Here is a 17,474-nt window from a genome sequence, read left to right as displayed (position 1 = left end):
TAGACCTATTTTTCCCCGTAGGACTCTTATGCACACACCCGCATGCACACACACATTCCCTTCACACGCAGTTTCCAGTTCAGAAATTTATACAAAGCCAAAGAGCAGGCCCCAGTTTTCTAGATGGCTGTTAGGTGTCCCGTCAGATATGCCTGCGTCGAGGAAGGAGAAGCTCCTCATTCATTGGAATCACAAGTGATATGAATGAGGAACTTCTCCTTCCTTGTCGCAGGGTGGAGTGGGTCCCCGGCGCTGTGAAATCACAAGTCGCCAGCAACCGGACATCAGCCGTGATCCATGGCACTGGCGTGTACAGAGCACGGTGATAAACGCCAGCGAGCGGCATGATACAATCCCTGCTGCGATGAGGTTATTAGTCACGCCGCAATCGTTAGCTTTGCAGCTGGAGCAGCGGGCCCCTGAGTCCCACGTGCCCCAGAGGTCCTAACGAAAGTCAAGGCAGCTTGTGCAAGGAAGGACGAGTGGCACTAAAGCACTGCTGTCACCCGCTGAAAGGGAGTGTTAAATAATTTAATTCCAAATTTGGTGCTCTACTTGGAAACGGGAGATATTAAATATCAAATGTATGGGTGTAATAAAAGCAAAGCAACACAAAGGTAAATTAAAGCAAAGCTCACACTTCCCCGCACTTCCACATAACGGGATTGGGTGGGCATCAGGAAATGGTAAATGAGTCAGCCCGAGGTATAATTTCACAGAGAATTGGGCTCATAATTTTCCCTTAATGGTAACACCATGTGCCTGAATTATCACGCCACCTGCCATAGTCGGTATGTTGCTCAGGGAAGCGTCCACGTCCTGGGGCAGAAGGCAGCACGGTCTCTGGCCAATCCCAGAGCCACCTCCTCCACGCTGCCCGCCGAGCATCGCACACACCTTCCTTCCTCCGAGGCACGCGCTCGGGGCCGGCCTTTCCAGGAGCTGCGATGTCCCATCCTGCCTCTGCCTACATTAACTCAGTGTTGCCCTCAAAAACAACACACGTCCACGGGTCTCTTTTGTAAGTACTTGAGAGATAGCATCGGACACAGTATTCCAACTTCCTGCTCCGCACAACATTGGATGTTCAGGTCAATCGGAGGCTGACGTACATTGGTAACTAGATCTAGGGGTGCCTGGGGGCGCAGTTGGTTAGGTGAGCATCTCACTCTTGATTTCAGCTCAGGTTGTGATCTCAGGGTCGTGGGATCGGTCCCGCAGTGACCTCTGGGCCTAGTGGAGAGTCTGCTTGTCTCCCTCTCCCTCTGCTCCTCCCCCCACTTGCTCTCTCTCATATAAATAAACAAAATCTTAAAAAAATAATAATAACTAGCTCGCAGCTGCTTCTCACAATGGCAGAATAGGATTCCACCATATGAATGTAACATTTTTAAAAAAAAAATCAGTTCACCCCTTGATGAATATTTAGTTTGGTTGTGGCCCTCAGCTATTTTTAAAGATGCAGCAACGAATGCCATTGTATACATCTCTCCATGTCCATAATCAAGCTTTAATCTGGACTAGATGTATTCAGAAATGCAATTTTAGGGTTATATGGATGTACGTCTTAAATGTTATTAGCCAGATACTGACAGATATCTCTCCAAAGTGGATGAAGTATTTTATAATTCTTTCAGCACAGAGAGTATAAGCATCCCTTGTGCTTCCTCATTCTCAGGAAAACATTTTATTATGTGCATCTTCTCCCCACCCCCCCACAATACGATTAGAAGAAATGATATTGGAAACAATACCTCGGTTTGTTGTATCCCTAATGCAGAAGTTATTAAAACATACTTGAATGGAAATACTTCTGACAGGTTCTAAATTCAGACCCAACACTTGATAAAACCTCCACATCCAACTAACGTAATTCATCTCGTCCTCCAGGAAATTTTCATTTAGAGTATGGAAATAAAATATAATTCTCCACAATCTAGGGGAACTTGGTATGCAGGCTCCTTGTATTACACACCATTTTAACAATCTGAAAACAATTAATAGATGTTTCTCTTAGCATGGTGCTCTTGATAATTTCAGCGTGTTCACACGCAGGATTATATGAGATGCTCACAAGAGGTCAGCAAAAGCTGACCTCCCGTTGCTGATATTACAGAAGAGGATGCTTTACCTCTTATTACCTGTCTGGCACATGACCTGGCCAAGATAAAATGGGAAATACATACCCGATTTCCTGACTCTGACGCCCATGCTCTTCTACCCTTTGGAAAGGAATTATCATCCAAATGGTAATATTTATGCATATCATAATCCCTAAGTCAATGATAAGGATGTTGCCACCATTTAGGGCATCAAACAAATCACACAGGAAAAACGTACCATTCTGACAACTTTATATCACGGTCTCTGGCTTTGTTGTTGTTAAACTTGGGTTCTATACCTCAAAAGAGTTGAATTGTCTTGCTGAAAAAATATATCTAATCAAATCATTACATTAAAAAAAAAAACCTCAAGATTTTTCTTTTTCCATCACTTGGTTTGTCATCTTGGTAGAGCCGAGCAGCAGCAAAGTGCAAATTGTTAACACTTTGCTTTTTTTTTTTTTTAAGATTTTATTTATTTATTCATGAGAGACACAGAGAGAGGGGCACAGACACAGGCAGAGGGAGAAGCAGGCTCCATGCAGGGAGCCTGAACGTGGGATTCGATCCCGGGTCTCCAGGATCACACCCTGGGCTGAAGGCAGGCGCTAATCTGCTGAGCCACCCGGGCTGCCAACACTTTGGTTTTTAAAGCCACACGGAACATTTTCAATCTATAAGATCTCTATCACAAGTAATTATTACCTGAAAACAAAGAGGCCAGATCTTTCTCGCTTCAAATCTGGGCAACCTGGCAGATGGACACAGCATCCCAAAAGAGTCCGTATTCCATTCAGCAATGACAAGGACAAACATCCACGCCTCTGTTAAACAACTGCCACAGTGCATTACAGCTTCATTTTTTCCTGTTTTCCCTATCTTATGTTTTCCTAATTCAAAACAATCCATGTTCATTATGGGAATTTTCAGAAACACACCTTGAGCAAACAAGGGGGAAATCATGGGTCACGTGTGACATCACCAACTGGGGACGAACACGGTCAACATTCTGATTGAACCCGTTTCGATTTTTGCTGCCCTCTATTTATTTAGAAACATTATCTTGTGAGCTCTTTTTAATTTACTTCTATAATACATTTAGTAAGATATAATACATACGTTGTCAAAGTCACCATTTTTAAAGTATACAAGTGAGTGGCTTTTAGTTTTTTCACAGCATGGTCCAAGCATCCCCCACTACCTACCTGCAGGATCTGGTTATTGATTCCGAAAGAAACACATATCCACCAGCAATCAGGCTCAGCCCCCAATCCCCAGGCAGCCCCTGAGCTGCTTAGATGCAGATCTAGGAACTGGCCCACTTGGGACATGTCATCTAAATGGTTTGTGTCACATGGTGTGGCATCCTCAAAGCTGGTCCATGTTGTAGGTGGGTCAACACTTCTCTCCGTGTAACTGCAGGCAATGTCCCCTTGGGTGGGCACACCACATGGTTTATCCATTCACCTTTCACCTGTGGTGGGTGCTGCTGGTGTGAGAGTTTGTGCAACAGTTTTTGTGCAAATGTTTGCTTTCCTTCCTCCGGAGTGTATGACTATTAGTGCTGGACCTCATGGTAACTAGGTTTGCTCTCCTGTTCCTGTGGCCGTGTTTATACTCTTGGTTGGCTGGTTTTCAGGAGTCTCTCATCACTTCCACTTCTGAAGTTTCTTTTTCCTGAAGGTTTTGCCCAACTGTGCTGATCTGAATTTCTGCAGCACCAACCCTGACAGCCACAGGGTTTCAGCTTCTCTTTGTCCTCCTAATCTTATGGCTTCCTGTCCTTGAGGCTGGATCTTCAGGACATGAGTCGGAGAACACTGATCAGTGTCACAAATCATCTCTGTATCATGCAGGCAGCTCTGTCTTTGTCTCTCACTTTCAAGGGTTTCCCCAAGTTCATTCTCAGAGTGATGCCCCCAACCATCCTTGGGTATGCCCCCGCCATGGAGACCCTGCCTGCTCCAGCGAGGAGGCCTGTGGCTCAACATGTTCATAGGCACCTGTGTACCGCCTGCCCTATCAAGATGCCATCCTGGTGTTTCGGGCCTGCGTCTCCACTCACATTCCAGCTCTCTCTCTCTCTCTCTATGTGCGCTTGGGACCAGCCATTTCGCACCCTCCTTCAGTTCATTCCCATCTGCGCCTAACAAATGCTGCCCTAACTCACTTTCTCATATTCTTCCTTTATACTTCTCTAGAAACCTCCATTCATGCCTGACAGAGTGAAGGTGATCACCAGGTACCATGCACTTGTGAAGGTGATCACCAGGTACCATAGGCACTTTCAACCTATTGGAAGTCTCACAACACCTGCCCTTTACAAATTACCGAGAAAGAAGATTTGGGCTGCCTGACCCATGCCGTCTATTCTTCTGTCTCTGGAGCAAAAAAAATGATTCTGAGTTGAACATACCATTGTCTGTCTGGTGCAGCCACTTGGTTAAGTCCTAGCCAAGGAGATGTAAAAGGAAACCAGGGTTTGGCATGGTTTCCAGGAAAGTTGCTGAAAGAGAGCTGACCCAGCTGAGAAAATCTTTTCCACGGGGCAGATGGAATGATCGTCATCTTAGTCCATGAGGTTGGAAGCCCTGAACCGGAATGCTGTGCAATAAAGACAGGAGTTGGGGCACCTCGATGGCTCAGTTGTTTGAGCATCTGCCTTCAGCTTAGGTCATGATCTCATTGAGCTTCACATTGGGTTCCCTGATCAACAAACGGGGAGTCTGCTTCTCCCTCTGTTTCTGCTCCTTCCCTTGCTGTGTTCTTTCGCTTGCTCACTTTCTCTCTCTCTTTCTCTCTTTCTCTCTCTCTCTCTCTCTCAAATAAATTCTTTTATAAAAGGAAAAGAAAGACCAGTGCCTGGGACCCTGACGGTATTGGAGAGTTGACGTACCAGCCCTGGCCTGCTTACTGCAGGCTTCTTCTGGGTGACAGAGAAATAAAATTCTGTCTTCCATAACTTTTATTTGCATTAAAAATTAAATAATCAAGTAATCCTAACAAATATAATTTGAGATATACTTATTGATGCCAGAATATCGTCACTTTGAATATACATTCATGACTTTAATCGTATCTGTTTATATTTGAAATATCAATTATTTTTATGGCAGTTCATGTCCTTCATATACATTTCAAAGCAAGACATACTACCTATGATAAGCATAACACCAGTGTCATATATAATAAGGAGATGATAATTCTGAAAAAAATTAAATTCTAGCTGTGTACTCTTGCCTGTCTAGGATCTGCTGGCAAAGGAGAGATGCTGTTAGGACAAGGTAGATGAATGCTTCCATTAGAAGTCTTGCTGGAGAACAGAAAACCATGGGAGCTTCTGTCATTCAAATTTATTCAAACCCACATCTATGTTACCGCCTAATATCATTTACATAGCAACAGTGGCAGACTTTGGAAAACACTCATCTATGCAGAGAAGAGCACGTACATAAAAAATATATGGCTTTTGTTATACATTGGTCTCAGTTTCCATTGTGCTGTAGTGAGTAAGATTCTAAAAGTGCAAAATGGAATCTGATGGATGGAGCATTAGTTCTTCTGCCCCATACTATTTGCAATACTAGTAGCAATACTAGTAGTAGCAATACTACTAGTAGCAATAGTTCCATACTATTTCCTGGCAACCCTCTAGTCAAGAGACCCCCATAGCTGCAATGACATTCATATGTTAATACTATGATGATAAGGTTTTCAGCAACAAACTTTTCCAGAAAGGAAAGAATGTATTTTAACTCAGGTGAGAGATCGTCTCTCTCTCCTGTTGAATTCATCACTACCACAAGTGTCTCCTTAATCCATAAAATTACACCTGTCACAGTGACTTAACTTCATTAACACAACTTCGTGAACCATGGGGAATTATTAGCAATACAAAATCCATGACTATCAAGCTAATTAAGATTGCCTCTTTGAATTCTGATGATCTGATTCTGACTTTTAAGAATAACTACAAAATATTCAAAGAGACTGGGAAGAGTTTATAAAGCAAGACAACTTCTGAAGCAAAACCTCCTAACACTAAAATATCCACTCCTTAATACATTTTCCAATTATCCTTCAGATAAAGAGAAATAGATCACCTCCCAGGCCACTCACTACTCCAAATACTGGAGCATGATGTTTCTTCATTGAATATAGCACAGACAGAAGTGAAATGAAACATTCTGAAGTGAGGATAGAAATGGAATATATTAATGAATGTATCATATTCAAAAAATGTCAATTTATCTATATGCATTTTATTAAATGGTAATACATGCACAAAGCAAAAAAATGCATAGTCCAAATGGTTCACAATATAAGGTAACTTACATTCAGCCTTCTGCCTCAACTTCCTGGCAGCCACTCAGGAGAAAGCACAGTTGCCAGACCCTCTGCTCAGGAAAGTACCTTTCTCTGGGTTTCCCCCAAACAGGGCTTCAATATATACACCCTGTTATATGCCTTGCTTTTTTAAGCAGGTGTCTTGGAGGGGATTCAGTATGTATGGTTTGCATCATAATGCATACAGTAACAGAGATGAAGTATAATTTTAGAACTGCAGCAAACAAACATTTTTGGAGAAACCCATGTGCACCAGACGCTGCTCTATAGGGGCTGGAGCCATAGCTGCAAACAGGGAGACACATGTTACCAACTGAGAGAGCTCCCATTTCCAGGCTTCCTCATTAAGCAAAGGCCTCCTAGCTGTGGCCTAAAAACTGGATTCCAAAACCATAACCTCGGGGATCCCTGGGTGGCACAGCGGTTTGGCGCCTGCCTTTGGCCCAGGGCGCGATCCTGGAGACCCAGGATCGAATCCCACATCAGGCTCCCGGTGCATGGAGCCTGCTTCTCCCTCTGCCTATGTCTCTGCCTCTCTCTCTCTCTCTCTCTGTGACTATCATAAATAAAAAATTAAAAAAAAAATAAAAATAAATCTTTAAAAAAAACAAAAAAACCAAAAAACCATAACCTCCATATCCACGCACGTGAGTACACATAAATCACATGGCAATGTGTGTGTCCATGCATGCACATACTTAAACACCTATATAATAAATACATTCTATATAGTAGTGCTACTAAGTACATGTACATGTATCTATACATAGATGTGCATGTATCTCAGAACAAACACATGTTGTATATGTACATGCATAATATGCTGTGTATCACATATCACATATTAGCTACACAGACATACATAAATGTGTATGCCATGTGTGCCTGTGTGCTTTTAATATCATCTGGATCAATAGCAGGAAAATAGAAAATAGCCATCAGGATCTACATAGCATAAGACATGTTGGGGCACGTGGGTGTCTCAGTGGTTGAGCATCTGTCTTCAGCTCAGGGTGTGATCCTGGGGTCCTGGGATCGAGTCCCACATCGGGCTCCCTGTGGGGAGCCTGCTTCTCCCTCGGCCTATATCTCTACCTCTCTCTGTGTGTCTATCACAAATAAACAAATAAAATCTTAGATAAAAAAGGATAAGGCATGTTCTCCATAGGGAATGGTGATATGATACCAGGGCTTTGAAGAAATAACTTGATATTCCACTCAGGGCACTTGCTTCTTAAGGAAGATACTGATACAAATCAAAGAAGAGAAGTGGCAAGCACCATGCATTGTTATGTTTCGAAGTGTTCGAGCACCCCTTGGAAGCCCTTTGCTTGACCCATGGGAAATCAGTTTACATCTTAATGGGGATGAGGCACCCTCGGAAAGTTTCCTTACTTTTCCTCCGGGCCCAAGACAAACTGATCTAATGCTTAGCCAGAAAATCAAAAGCAAAACAAACAAACAAAAAATACAAACAAAAAAACCAGCAACATAAAAGTTTAAAATGGTTCATATTTCTTCACATTTCATAGAAAACACTTCAACTACTACTATTAATAATACCCCCCCCCCCAAGGAAATGCAAGAAAAAAAGCAGAAAACAGAACAGAGTGATCGAGATCCTTCCTCTCAAATTCCTCTCCTCTTCTGGTAAAGAATATCTACCTGTCTGCCTGTCTATCACATATCCATCCATGCATCCATCCATCCTTCCTTCCTTATTTGTGCTAACTTCACAACACAAAAGAAACCTTTACTGAGGTGGCACCTAACTTGCCAAATCCCATGACCGGTGCAGACATATCTGGACGTGTGGTTATGTGCAAGTTCACTCTGTGAATCCATATGGCGTCCTATTACTACACAGACATTTGGGGCAGAGCTCAGATACACACTTCTTCTTTGTCTTCTCATCTACTCTATAAGAAAATCTTCAAAACACACTCTTAGGACCTGGTCACAAAAGAAGAGACACAAGCCAGAGCTCGAGAATTGACAACCCGAATCCTGGTGCTCCAGTGTGAACCAGAAGGAACGCACAAGGGATCCCAAGTCAAACTATCCCCAAACTGGCATCAAATGCTCCCTGATAATGAGCCAAAAAAAAGTGTCATAAGCGTCCATTGAGATTCATGACTTCAATATTAGAATAAGTAAATGGGAAATTTTTATTTTTTCCAAACACTGACCAATGGAGTTTAATAATCTGACACCGAAAAATAATGTGTTACATACCTGGGATTAATCTGCTTGTTTGTTTGTTTGTTTGTTTTCAATTTTCGGTAATCTTGCAAAAAAGCAACCAGCCTAAAAGTGGCAAAAATATGTGACCAGACTCAAGAACCACAAATGAGGTTTCAGGAAACAGAAACAAATCAAGAAGCACTGAGTTTTCAAGTCTCTCTGCCCCGCTGGGAGTTGACGGTTTCTAATTTGGTGGGTATCAGACTCAGATTCAAGTTTTAATTTGTCTCTAGAGTGACTCACAATGTCCCATAATTGCACAGTAGACGGTCTACCGTTCATCAGAAACACGTGCACACAAATATAATCACAGACACCTACATGGCAAATGTGGAGCACACTCCACAGGTGCCAAGAGACACACAGTGTTGTTGCGACACTCACAGGACAGGCTGTTTTATCAGAGCTGCCCTGACGGGCGAGGAGGAGGCCATGGGGCAGTGCGGCACCATCTGTACATAAATCCCACCTGCAGGAGTGGTCCTCGCAGATGACCCGGAGCTCCACTAAAATGTGAAGGAGGTCTGCTGTGAATAATAGCTCACCCTTCCCAAGGGACGGATTCCATCCATCTTCCCGAGAAGTACGAGTAACACAGAATACAGGCACCACATACAAACCACAGTGGGAACGGCTGTTAGCAAATGTAGGGGAAACGAGCCCCCGTCACAGCGAGTCTGAACATGTTGAAGGCCGCTGGGACTCACCTGTTTTCTGAGCTAGCAGATTTCTTCTGGCAAACGATGACGGCCGGTGCGTACTTGCCAGTGTACTCTGTGCCCTCTGTGACCTCCCAAATGGAAGGGCTGCTGGCTCTCACCCCCACGATGCTCACGCCCTTCTTCACCTTGGCCCTGTAAGAGACAGTGAGTGCACAGCTCAGACGGCTCTGGGGAATCCCAGGATACCTGGTTCTGGGTAGGCGCATGCTTGTGTGAAACAGGGTTTAATCACCTCTTTGCCATCACCTTGCGATAATGGTGCCCCACTTATTCCCACCTTTGGCAGAGGAGCTGGCTGCAGCACACTGGCAGTCTGCAGGCATAAAGAAAGTTGCACTCATGGATGGCTTCAGTTTTTTTTTTTTTTTTAATGACTTTCCTGAAGACCCCATACTATAAAGACTAAACAAGAAAGGGAAGTGAATTAAAACCATATGAGTGAAGTTAGTAATGACACTGCGTGTTCACAGACCGTCCCCTCTGTGCCAGGCACTGACAGATGCCTCACCTGGACTACCTGCTACCCCCGGTGTTCTCAGTGTAGAATGAGGGGCTGTAGCGCACACGGATTTGGGACCAGGGACAGCCCCAGGAACACAGGATCTGAGGCTTGAACAGACCGGCCTGAGTCCTGCCCGTGCCCCTCGCTCCATGCAGGCCTTACTGTCATCACTACCCTGAGCATCACGGTCACGGCTGCTGCTTAGAAACTGTGCGCCACATACCAGGCACTCTTCCCAGGTGTGACAGCCTCAACTCTGTTAAGTATCACACGTGCCCTATGGGGTCCGCTTGCACTGAGCGGCTGAGGACCTGGGCACCACACACTCAGGAGCAGGTGCCCTAAGTGTCACATGGCCCTGAACCACCAGACAGCTCGAACCATGCCCGGGACTCCCCTTGGCATCACTCAAACCCATGGAAACCATGGAAACCACTTACTCTGATCCCACTCACATCCTCTGCTACCCAACACTGGTCAGCTACAGAAAGACAAATTTACAGAAGCCCGTGTCTTGTCTGCCACACGTGAGTCACCCTCCCACCCATTTGTTTATTCCTTCCTCGTCGCCCATGGCAGAGGGACAATGATATGACCAGGGGCTCCTCACCGAGATATGAGGGGCCTCGTTCCTCCCCAGGAGGCTGATGAGGGAGGAGGAAGGGAATATCACAGCAGAACCCTTCTTTGCTCTAAGAAGTTTCGAGTGAAAAACATATGGAATGGCGAGTGTACAGTACAAAATGCAATGCAGCGCCCACCGTCTGATGTATGAACTGGCCTCGTGTTTGAGCTTCGTGCTCCTGTTGGGTTGAAGAGCTTTGCAGCAAGGGCGGTGGGAATGAGCGGGCAGCTGAGGAGAAGATGGTCTGGGAGGGGCATCCTCCGGATGGGAAACTGCTGTGCCTGCATGGACAAGGCGCCCAAGCCACAGACATGGGCCCTCCACCTCTGACCCTCGTGCACAGCCAGAGACAAGCAGGGCGGGAGGGGATGAGACACTCGCAGGACTCAGGGAAGAGAAAGGGACGCATATGCCACTAACCCCAAGAACATGACCTCCCACAGAAACAACTGCAAAGTTATGGTGTAGAAGAGTCAACAGCGGGTGTGAGGCTGCCGTTATAGAAAGGCCATTGGCAGGGAGGCCCCTGGCTGGCATCCAGGCACCAGGCTTATGGGGCGGGTGTTCCCTCCATTCCCTAATAAGAGGATGTGCCCACACCGTTTATACAAACAATGCGGTGTCTGCCCTACACCCACGGAATCTGAAATCACGGTGCACACCTGGCAGAGAGGCCCGGTGACCAGTCCCCAGGACAAACCCTGGGCTTCCAGGCTCAGGGGACACTCACACGAAAGGTCACAAGTCACTGCTAAGACCAAGAGATGTCGGCGTGACTCCCCGTGGGGCTGTGGAAGCCTGAGCCTGGCTCCCCTAGACTTCGCCCCACAAGTCTTTTCCTTTGCTGAATGTGATTTCTGTCCTTTGCTGTAACAAATCACAGTCACGATTAAGACAATATGCTCCATCCTGAGTCCTCCTAGCAAGTCATCAAACCTGAGCGTGGTCCTGGGAGCCCCAACTCACACATACTGATGTGACTGCTCTATAAAGAGAAGAGGAAGTGTGTCTCATGTGTGGCCCTCGGTGCTAATGCAGGCAGTTTTAGGAGGTGAGCTTCAATGGATAGCATGATTTCTGCAAGAAAAAAAAATTGCATGTTTTGTGTCTTAAATAATTATCATACAAGCCAACACTTTGAATGCAGCCGTTTATAAATTAGGAATTGAATGCCTAGGCCAGAAAGCCATCTCATTTTCTGGATACTTGGGTGAAACACCGCAGGTGAGTAAGCTATGATTTCTGCCTCGCGGGAACTCAATTAAATAGCAAGAAACCAGGATGTGGTGGTTGAAAAATAAAAAGTTCAATTCACTATGGACAGCTGCTATTATATTGAGATGAATTCTAAGGGCTGTCCCAATTATTGTGCACTGGAATTTTATTGAATCAAATTTGCTTTAAATAAATAGGTCATCATCCTGGATGTGGTGATCTTTTCATTATAGAGGAGACATCCATGCATAAGACTTTCCGGATACATTTCGGATACAGAACAGGCTCACATTCTTCTTAAATTTTATTCACAAGTAGGTCATGTGGAACTCAGATAATATTTCTTCCATGAATCATTCTTAAGTTCTCAGGAAGGAACACAGTTGCTTATTTAACCTACGGAGTATGCGGTATTTGTTCTTGGCGATCCTCCTGCAGTAACATGAAGCTGTTAAGTTAGAGCATTATTTTTAAGAGAACTTTCTTTCTGAAATGTAGCCTGGGACACTAGGAGGTTACTTTTCACAGACACAGAATGTTTTCCTAAGAGAAGACACATTTCCAGGGTCTGTTCCAGATGTTCTGAGCTGAAGGACGACCCTTGCTCCAGAGATGTCACTGAACAGCTTGCATCAAGTATGAATCCACACAAGACACTGGACAGTTGTCCCTCGAAGACGCATGTACAGCGTATACTGAGCTCGGTTTGTGTCGGCTTGATCCCGTTTGAATGCTAATCTCGGAGCAGTTAAGTTGCAGTGTTTTGGAACTATTAGGTAATTTGTAGGACACGTGCAGTTTGGCTTCACTGGGTTTGAACCAAGTGCTAATTCCTGCCTTTGTTTATGACAACTGAGTTACTTACACTCATTAATGGAAGTTTTATAACCTACTTGTGGCTCAATACATACGGGTTATACTGACAGCTTCATTACACAGAGATAAGCACAGGGCTTGATTCCCAAAGACACTCTGCTGCATATTTATGCATGGAAATGTATCCCCCATAGTGACAGGGCCACAATTTCCCCCATGGTGGGCACACACAAGGGGATGGACACGGTAAAACCTGCTTGGATTAAGGGTATATTGTGTTTTTAAAACATAGCAGAGGGACACTTGGGTGCCTCAGTGGTTGAGCATCTGCCTTTGGCTCAGGTCATGATCCTGGGGTCCTGGAATCAAGTCCCTCATCGGGCTCCCTGCATGGAGCCTGCCTCTCCCTCTGCCCATGTCTCTGCCTCTCTCTGTGTCTCTCATGGATAAATAAATAAAATCTTTAAAAAAAAAAATAGCAGAGCTACAGTACACACACACACACACACACACACACACACAGTTGACCCTTGAACAACACGGGTTTGAACTGCTCACATCCACTTACTCATATGAGTTTTTTTCAATAAATACAGCAAAGTAAATGTATCTCCTCTTCCTGATGGTTTTCCTAGTAACATTTGATTTTCTCTAGCTTCCCTCTTGCAACGATACAGTATATAATACACAGAACATATAAAATATGTGCTTGTCAATGGCATATGTTATTAAAACTTCTGGTCAACAGCAGGCTGTTGGGAGTTATGTTTTGAGGAGTCAGGGTTATACTCAGATTTTTGACGACATGGTGAGTTGACACTCCTTTTTTATTTTATTTATTTATTTTTTTATTTAATAAATTTATTTGTTATTGGTATTCAATTTGCCAACATATAGCATAACACCCAGTGCTCATCCCATCAAGTGCTCCCCTCAGTGGCCATCACCCAGTCACCCTCACCCCCTGCCCACCTTCCCTTCCACCACCTCTAGTTCGTTTCGCAGAGTTAGGAGTCTCATGTTCTGTCTCCCTTTCTGATATTTCTCACTCATTTTCTCTCCTTTCCCCTTTATTCCCTTTCACTATTTTTTATATTCCCCAAATGAATGAGACCATATAATGTTTGTCCTTCTCCGACTGACTTACTTCACTCAGCATAATACCCTCCAGGTCCATCCACGTTGAAGCAAATGGTGGGTATTTGTCGTTTCTAATGGCTGAGGAATATTCCATTGTATACATAGACCACATCTTCTTTATCCATCATCTTTCGTTGGACACCGAGGCTCCTTCCACAGTTTGGCTACTGTGGACATTGCTGCTAGAAACATCGGGGTGCAGGTGTCCCGGCGTTTCACTGCATCTGTATCTTTGGGGTAAATCCCCAGCAGTGCAATTGCTGGGTCAGGGCAGGTCTATTTGTAACTCTTTGAGGAACCTCCACACAGTTTCCCAGAGTGGCTGCACCAGTTCACATTCCCACCAACAGTGCAGGAGGGTTCCCTTTCTCCACATCCTCTCCAGCATTTGTGGTTTCCTGCCTTGTTAATTTTCCCCATTCTCACTGGTGTGAGGTGGGATCTCATTGTGGTTTTGATTTGTATTTCCCTGATGGCAAGTGATGCGGAGCATTTCCTCATGTGCGTGTTGGCCATGTCCATGTCTTCCTCTGTGAGATTTCTGTTCATGTCCTTTACCCATTTCATGATTGGATTGTTTGTTTCCTTGGTGTTGAGTTTAATAAGTTCTTTATAGATCTTGGAAACTAGCCCTTTATCTGATACGTCATTTGCAAATACCTCCTCCCATTCTGTAGGTTGTCTTTGAGTTTTGTTGGCTGTATCCTTTGCTGTGCAAAAGCTTCTTATCTTGATGAAGTCCCAATAGTTCATTTTTGCTTTTGTTTCTCTTGCCTTCATGGATGTATCTTGCAAGAAGTTACTGTGGCCGAGTTCAAAAAGGGTGTTGCCTGTGTTCTCCTCTAGGATTTGCACCATACACAAAGATAAACTCAAAATGGATGAAAGATCTAAATGTGAGTTGAGACTCCTAACTCCCGTGTTGTGCAGGGTCAACTGTATACCTCCACACACATATACACACATGCACACACAACATATGTGTGCATGTGTGTCTATGGGTTCCAATACAGCATCCAGCAACATGATCCCAGCAGCTGGTAACCCAGTGCCGACCCCATGCACACCTGATTTTGCTCCCCCATACCCAGCATCTCCTATTATGGATGACAGAAGGACACAGCACACTTATACGTGTTGTCGATTTAGTTATCAGCATCTCTGCCCATTAAGTGATAGAAACCTGTGTTTTTCCTGTTGGTTCAAAGTCCAAGGAAAACCCCTTTGGGTCAAAGCAAAGCTTTTTTTAAAAAAAATGTTCCTCACACACGCACTCTTTTTCTCTCATTAACTGTGGAAAAGAACAATGCTGCTCTGTATCCTCAGATGCCATAGCTATCCCACCGTGGCTGACAACCACGCACTGCATCTAACCGCTGCTTGACCAGGAGCACTTGATAACAGCGCCACTCCCCACTAGTCCACGGACTGCATGACACAGAGCATTTAATTTATTGTCAGAGCCACTTTCAGCCTGTCCCCATGTCCTGGCCTTGCCTCAGCCAGCAGGTGCATTTGTGTGCTTGTTTCCAATGTTATCAGCAGTTCTCTGTGGCTTGTGTGACACTGTACCCGTCTTTCTACCCCTGGGAGGTACTTGGCTAAGTCTCCCTACCGTGGCTTCAGGATGATCCCAATATATACAGTGGCTCTGTGGAAGAGCTGCTGCTACATAAAATCTAAATCTAAAATAGCAGATTCCCACAATTGTTGATCATCATGCACTCAGGCCAGTAAATTATTTGTCAGCATTCACCCTTAATGTGGGCATATATTTTTTGTCAGTTTTGTGCTTGGACTATTGCAACATGCTATACTATAAAACACACACACAAAAAAAGGATGCATGAAAATAATGAGATTAAGAGACACATGTTCAGGAGTCCTGATTCTCCACCAACTCAGTGAATCACTGCACACTCCTTGGGGTGAACATCCATGAGAAAGTCCCACTCGAGCTGCCTTCTGAGTACAGGACAAGGAAACGTGATGACCAGAGCTCATGGTACAATGAGGCAGGTGGATGGGTACTGACAAGATGCTGATCCTCTCCTGCCAGTTCTGCTGTTCACAGCATCAGGGGGTGAGGGAATCTGTTTCCATGTGGCGATTTCTTGGGGAATGTTATATTTAGAACAAAGGCAAGTCAGTTTACAGCAAAGTGTTTTCGATGTTGTGCTATCAGTGAGGCACTGGCACCAAAGGATTGTAGCACAGTCCTGACTGTTGAAGGATCACCTGTGTGAGACATTATAGAAGAGTCAATACCCGTGGGCAGAGTCTGTCCTCAAGAGAAGGGGGCATCTCCAAGACCCTCAGGGGGAGGAGCTGGAGCAGAGGACACTTGGGCGTGTGGCCTTGGGAGGCTGGGACCCATGGCCAGGTGGAGAGGTGAACAGCTCTCTGTGAATGATTTACTGATTGCACATCACAAGGCCCTGCCTGTGGGGCTTTGGCACCCACTAGAAAGTACCAACCAAGCAAGGGATCGGCTACTCAGGCTGTGAGCACAGACCTCGCATGCAGACCAGAGCCCTCACCTCCTGCTACCCTGCAGGCCCGGTGTTGCCAAGCCTTTGCAATCTTGAAGAGAGGTCAGAGATCCCCACTTGAGTGTAAGATCCCAAGTTTAGAAAACATCATCCCGGCTAGACATAACAAGTGAGGACTGGAAAGTGTCCAAGGTCACCAGTTTGTGACCTCCACTAGCTGGGGCTCAGTAAGTCAGGCCTCTTCTGAGTGAGTGAGTCAAGGAGCCATGGGAGAGCTCCCTGCTACAAGCAGGGTGGGACCGAGGCATTCATGCACACAAATGCGCCCACGTCTGCACCCCCCCCCCATACATACAACTCACAGTGATGAGTTGACTTTCTCATTTTTGTCCTAAGTGGATGGAATACGTTCTTTGTGGGAAAACAATGAGTGCTACACAGATATGAGGAAGAAAGTAGAAATGACCTGAACTTCCATCTCGTTGAAACTAAATCAACAGTATTTTAGTCATCATCCTTCTACGTACTGCTTTATCCACACCCAACCTGTAAATTTACATAAATAGGATCATGCCCAGGACTGCTACATGACCATACAATTTGGGCACTGGCCAACCCCAGGAAGCATTATTTATGTAGATTATGATATGAAGTGTCACTTCTAGAGTTAAGCAGTGTACAACCTGCATAACTGTATGCGACAACCGTTATTATATTAAATGTGTTGCTTTATTCACACATCATGCTGGTCTCTCTCCTTGACTAGGTCCAGGGACAAATAAAATAGCTAAAGCAGGAACCTGGCTGGCCACCTATCAACTCAGGAGAATCCAGTGAGGAGAAAAGCCAAAACAGCAGAACATTACACCTTGGCCCAAAAGGTGAGCAACATGTGCTACCAGTCTCTAGCCAGGCAGGCTGCTGGCTCTGAGGACCTCCTGTTTACCCTGGAGCCTGGGTGGGTCAGTACTTGCCATCCTGATAAACCTGGCCCATGGGTTTTCCCTGCCAGCCTAGACAGAGACTGAATGACTTTTTTAAAAGCATCTACAGCTGAGTGCTTCCTGCACACAATCTCTACTCCTTCCAAGCACTTGGTTTTCCTTCTGACTCTCTGCCCACGAGAAGGGTACAAAGGCCAGTTTCATGCAGACACAAGTTCAAACAGACATATAATGGGTAGAAATAGGACTGTGTGACAGATGGAACCCCGTGGGCATGAGGAGTGTGGAAGCCAACTGTGAGAAGCTCTGGAGAGAGGGATCCCAC

General features: G+C 45.0%; 1 protein-coding gene across 2 annotated transcripts in view; it reads right to left on the bottom strand.

Annotated features, from left to right (window-relative positions):
• TMEM132D (transmembrane protein 132D) overlaps positions 1 to 17,474 on the bottom strand; it is a 583,143-nt gene that overhangs the window by 296,091 nt on the left and 269,578 nt on the right. For both annotated transcript variants that reach the window (XM_072722657.1, XM_072722658.1), the window contains exon 3: positions 9,401 to 9,547. In XM_072722657.1, the coding sequence (XP_072578758.1) occupies positions 9,401 to 9,547 (147 nt within the window). The remainder of the gene's footprint in view (positions 1 to 9,400; positions 9,548 to 17,474) is intronic.

This window comes from Vulpes vulpes, chromosome 10, assembly GCF_048418805.1.
Source record: "Vulpes vulpes isolate BD-2025 chromosome 10, VulVul3, whole genome shotgun sequence".
Taxonomy (NCBI): Eukaryota; Metazoa; Chordata; class Mammalia; order Carnivora; family Canidae; genus Vulpes; species Vulpes vulpes.
The sequence above is the reverse complement of the archived record's forward strand: the minus strand, read 5'-3'. Positions and strand labels throughout refer to the sequence as shown.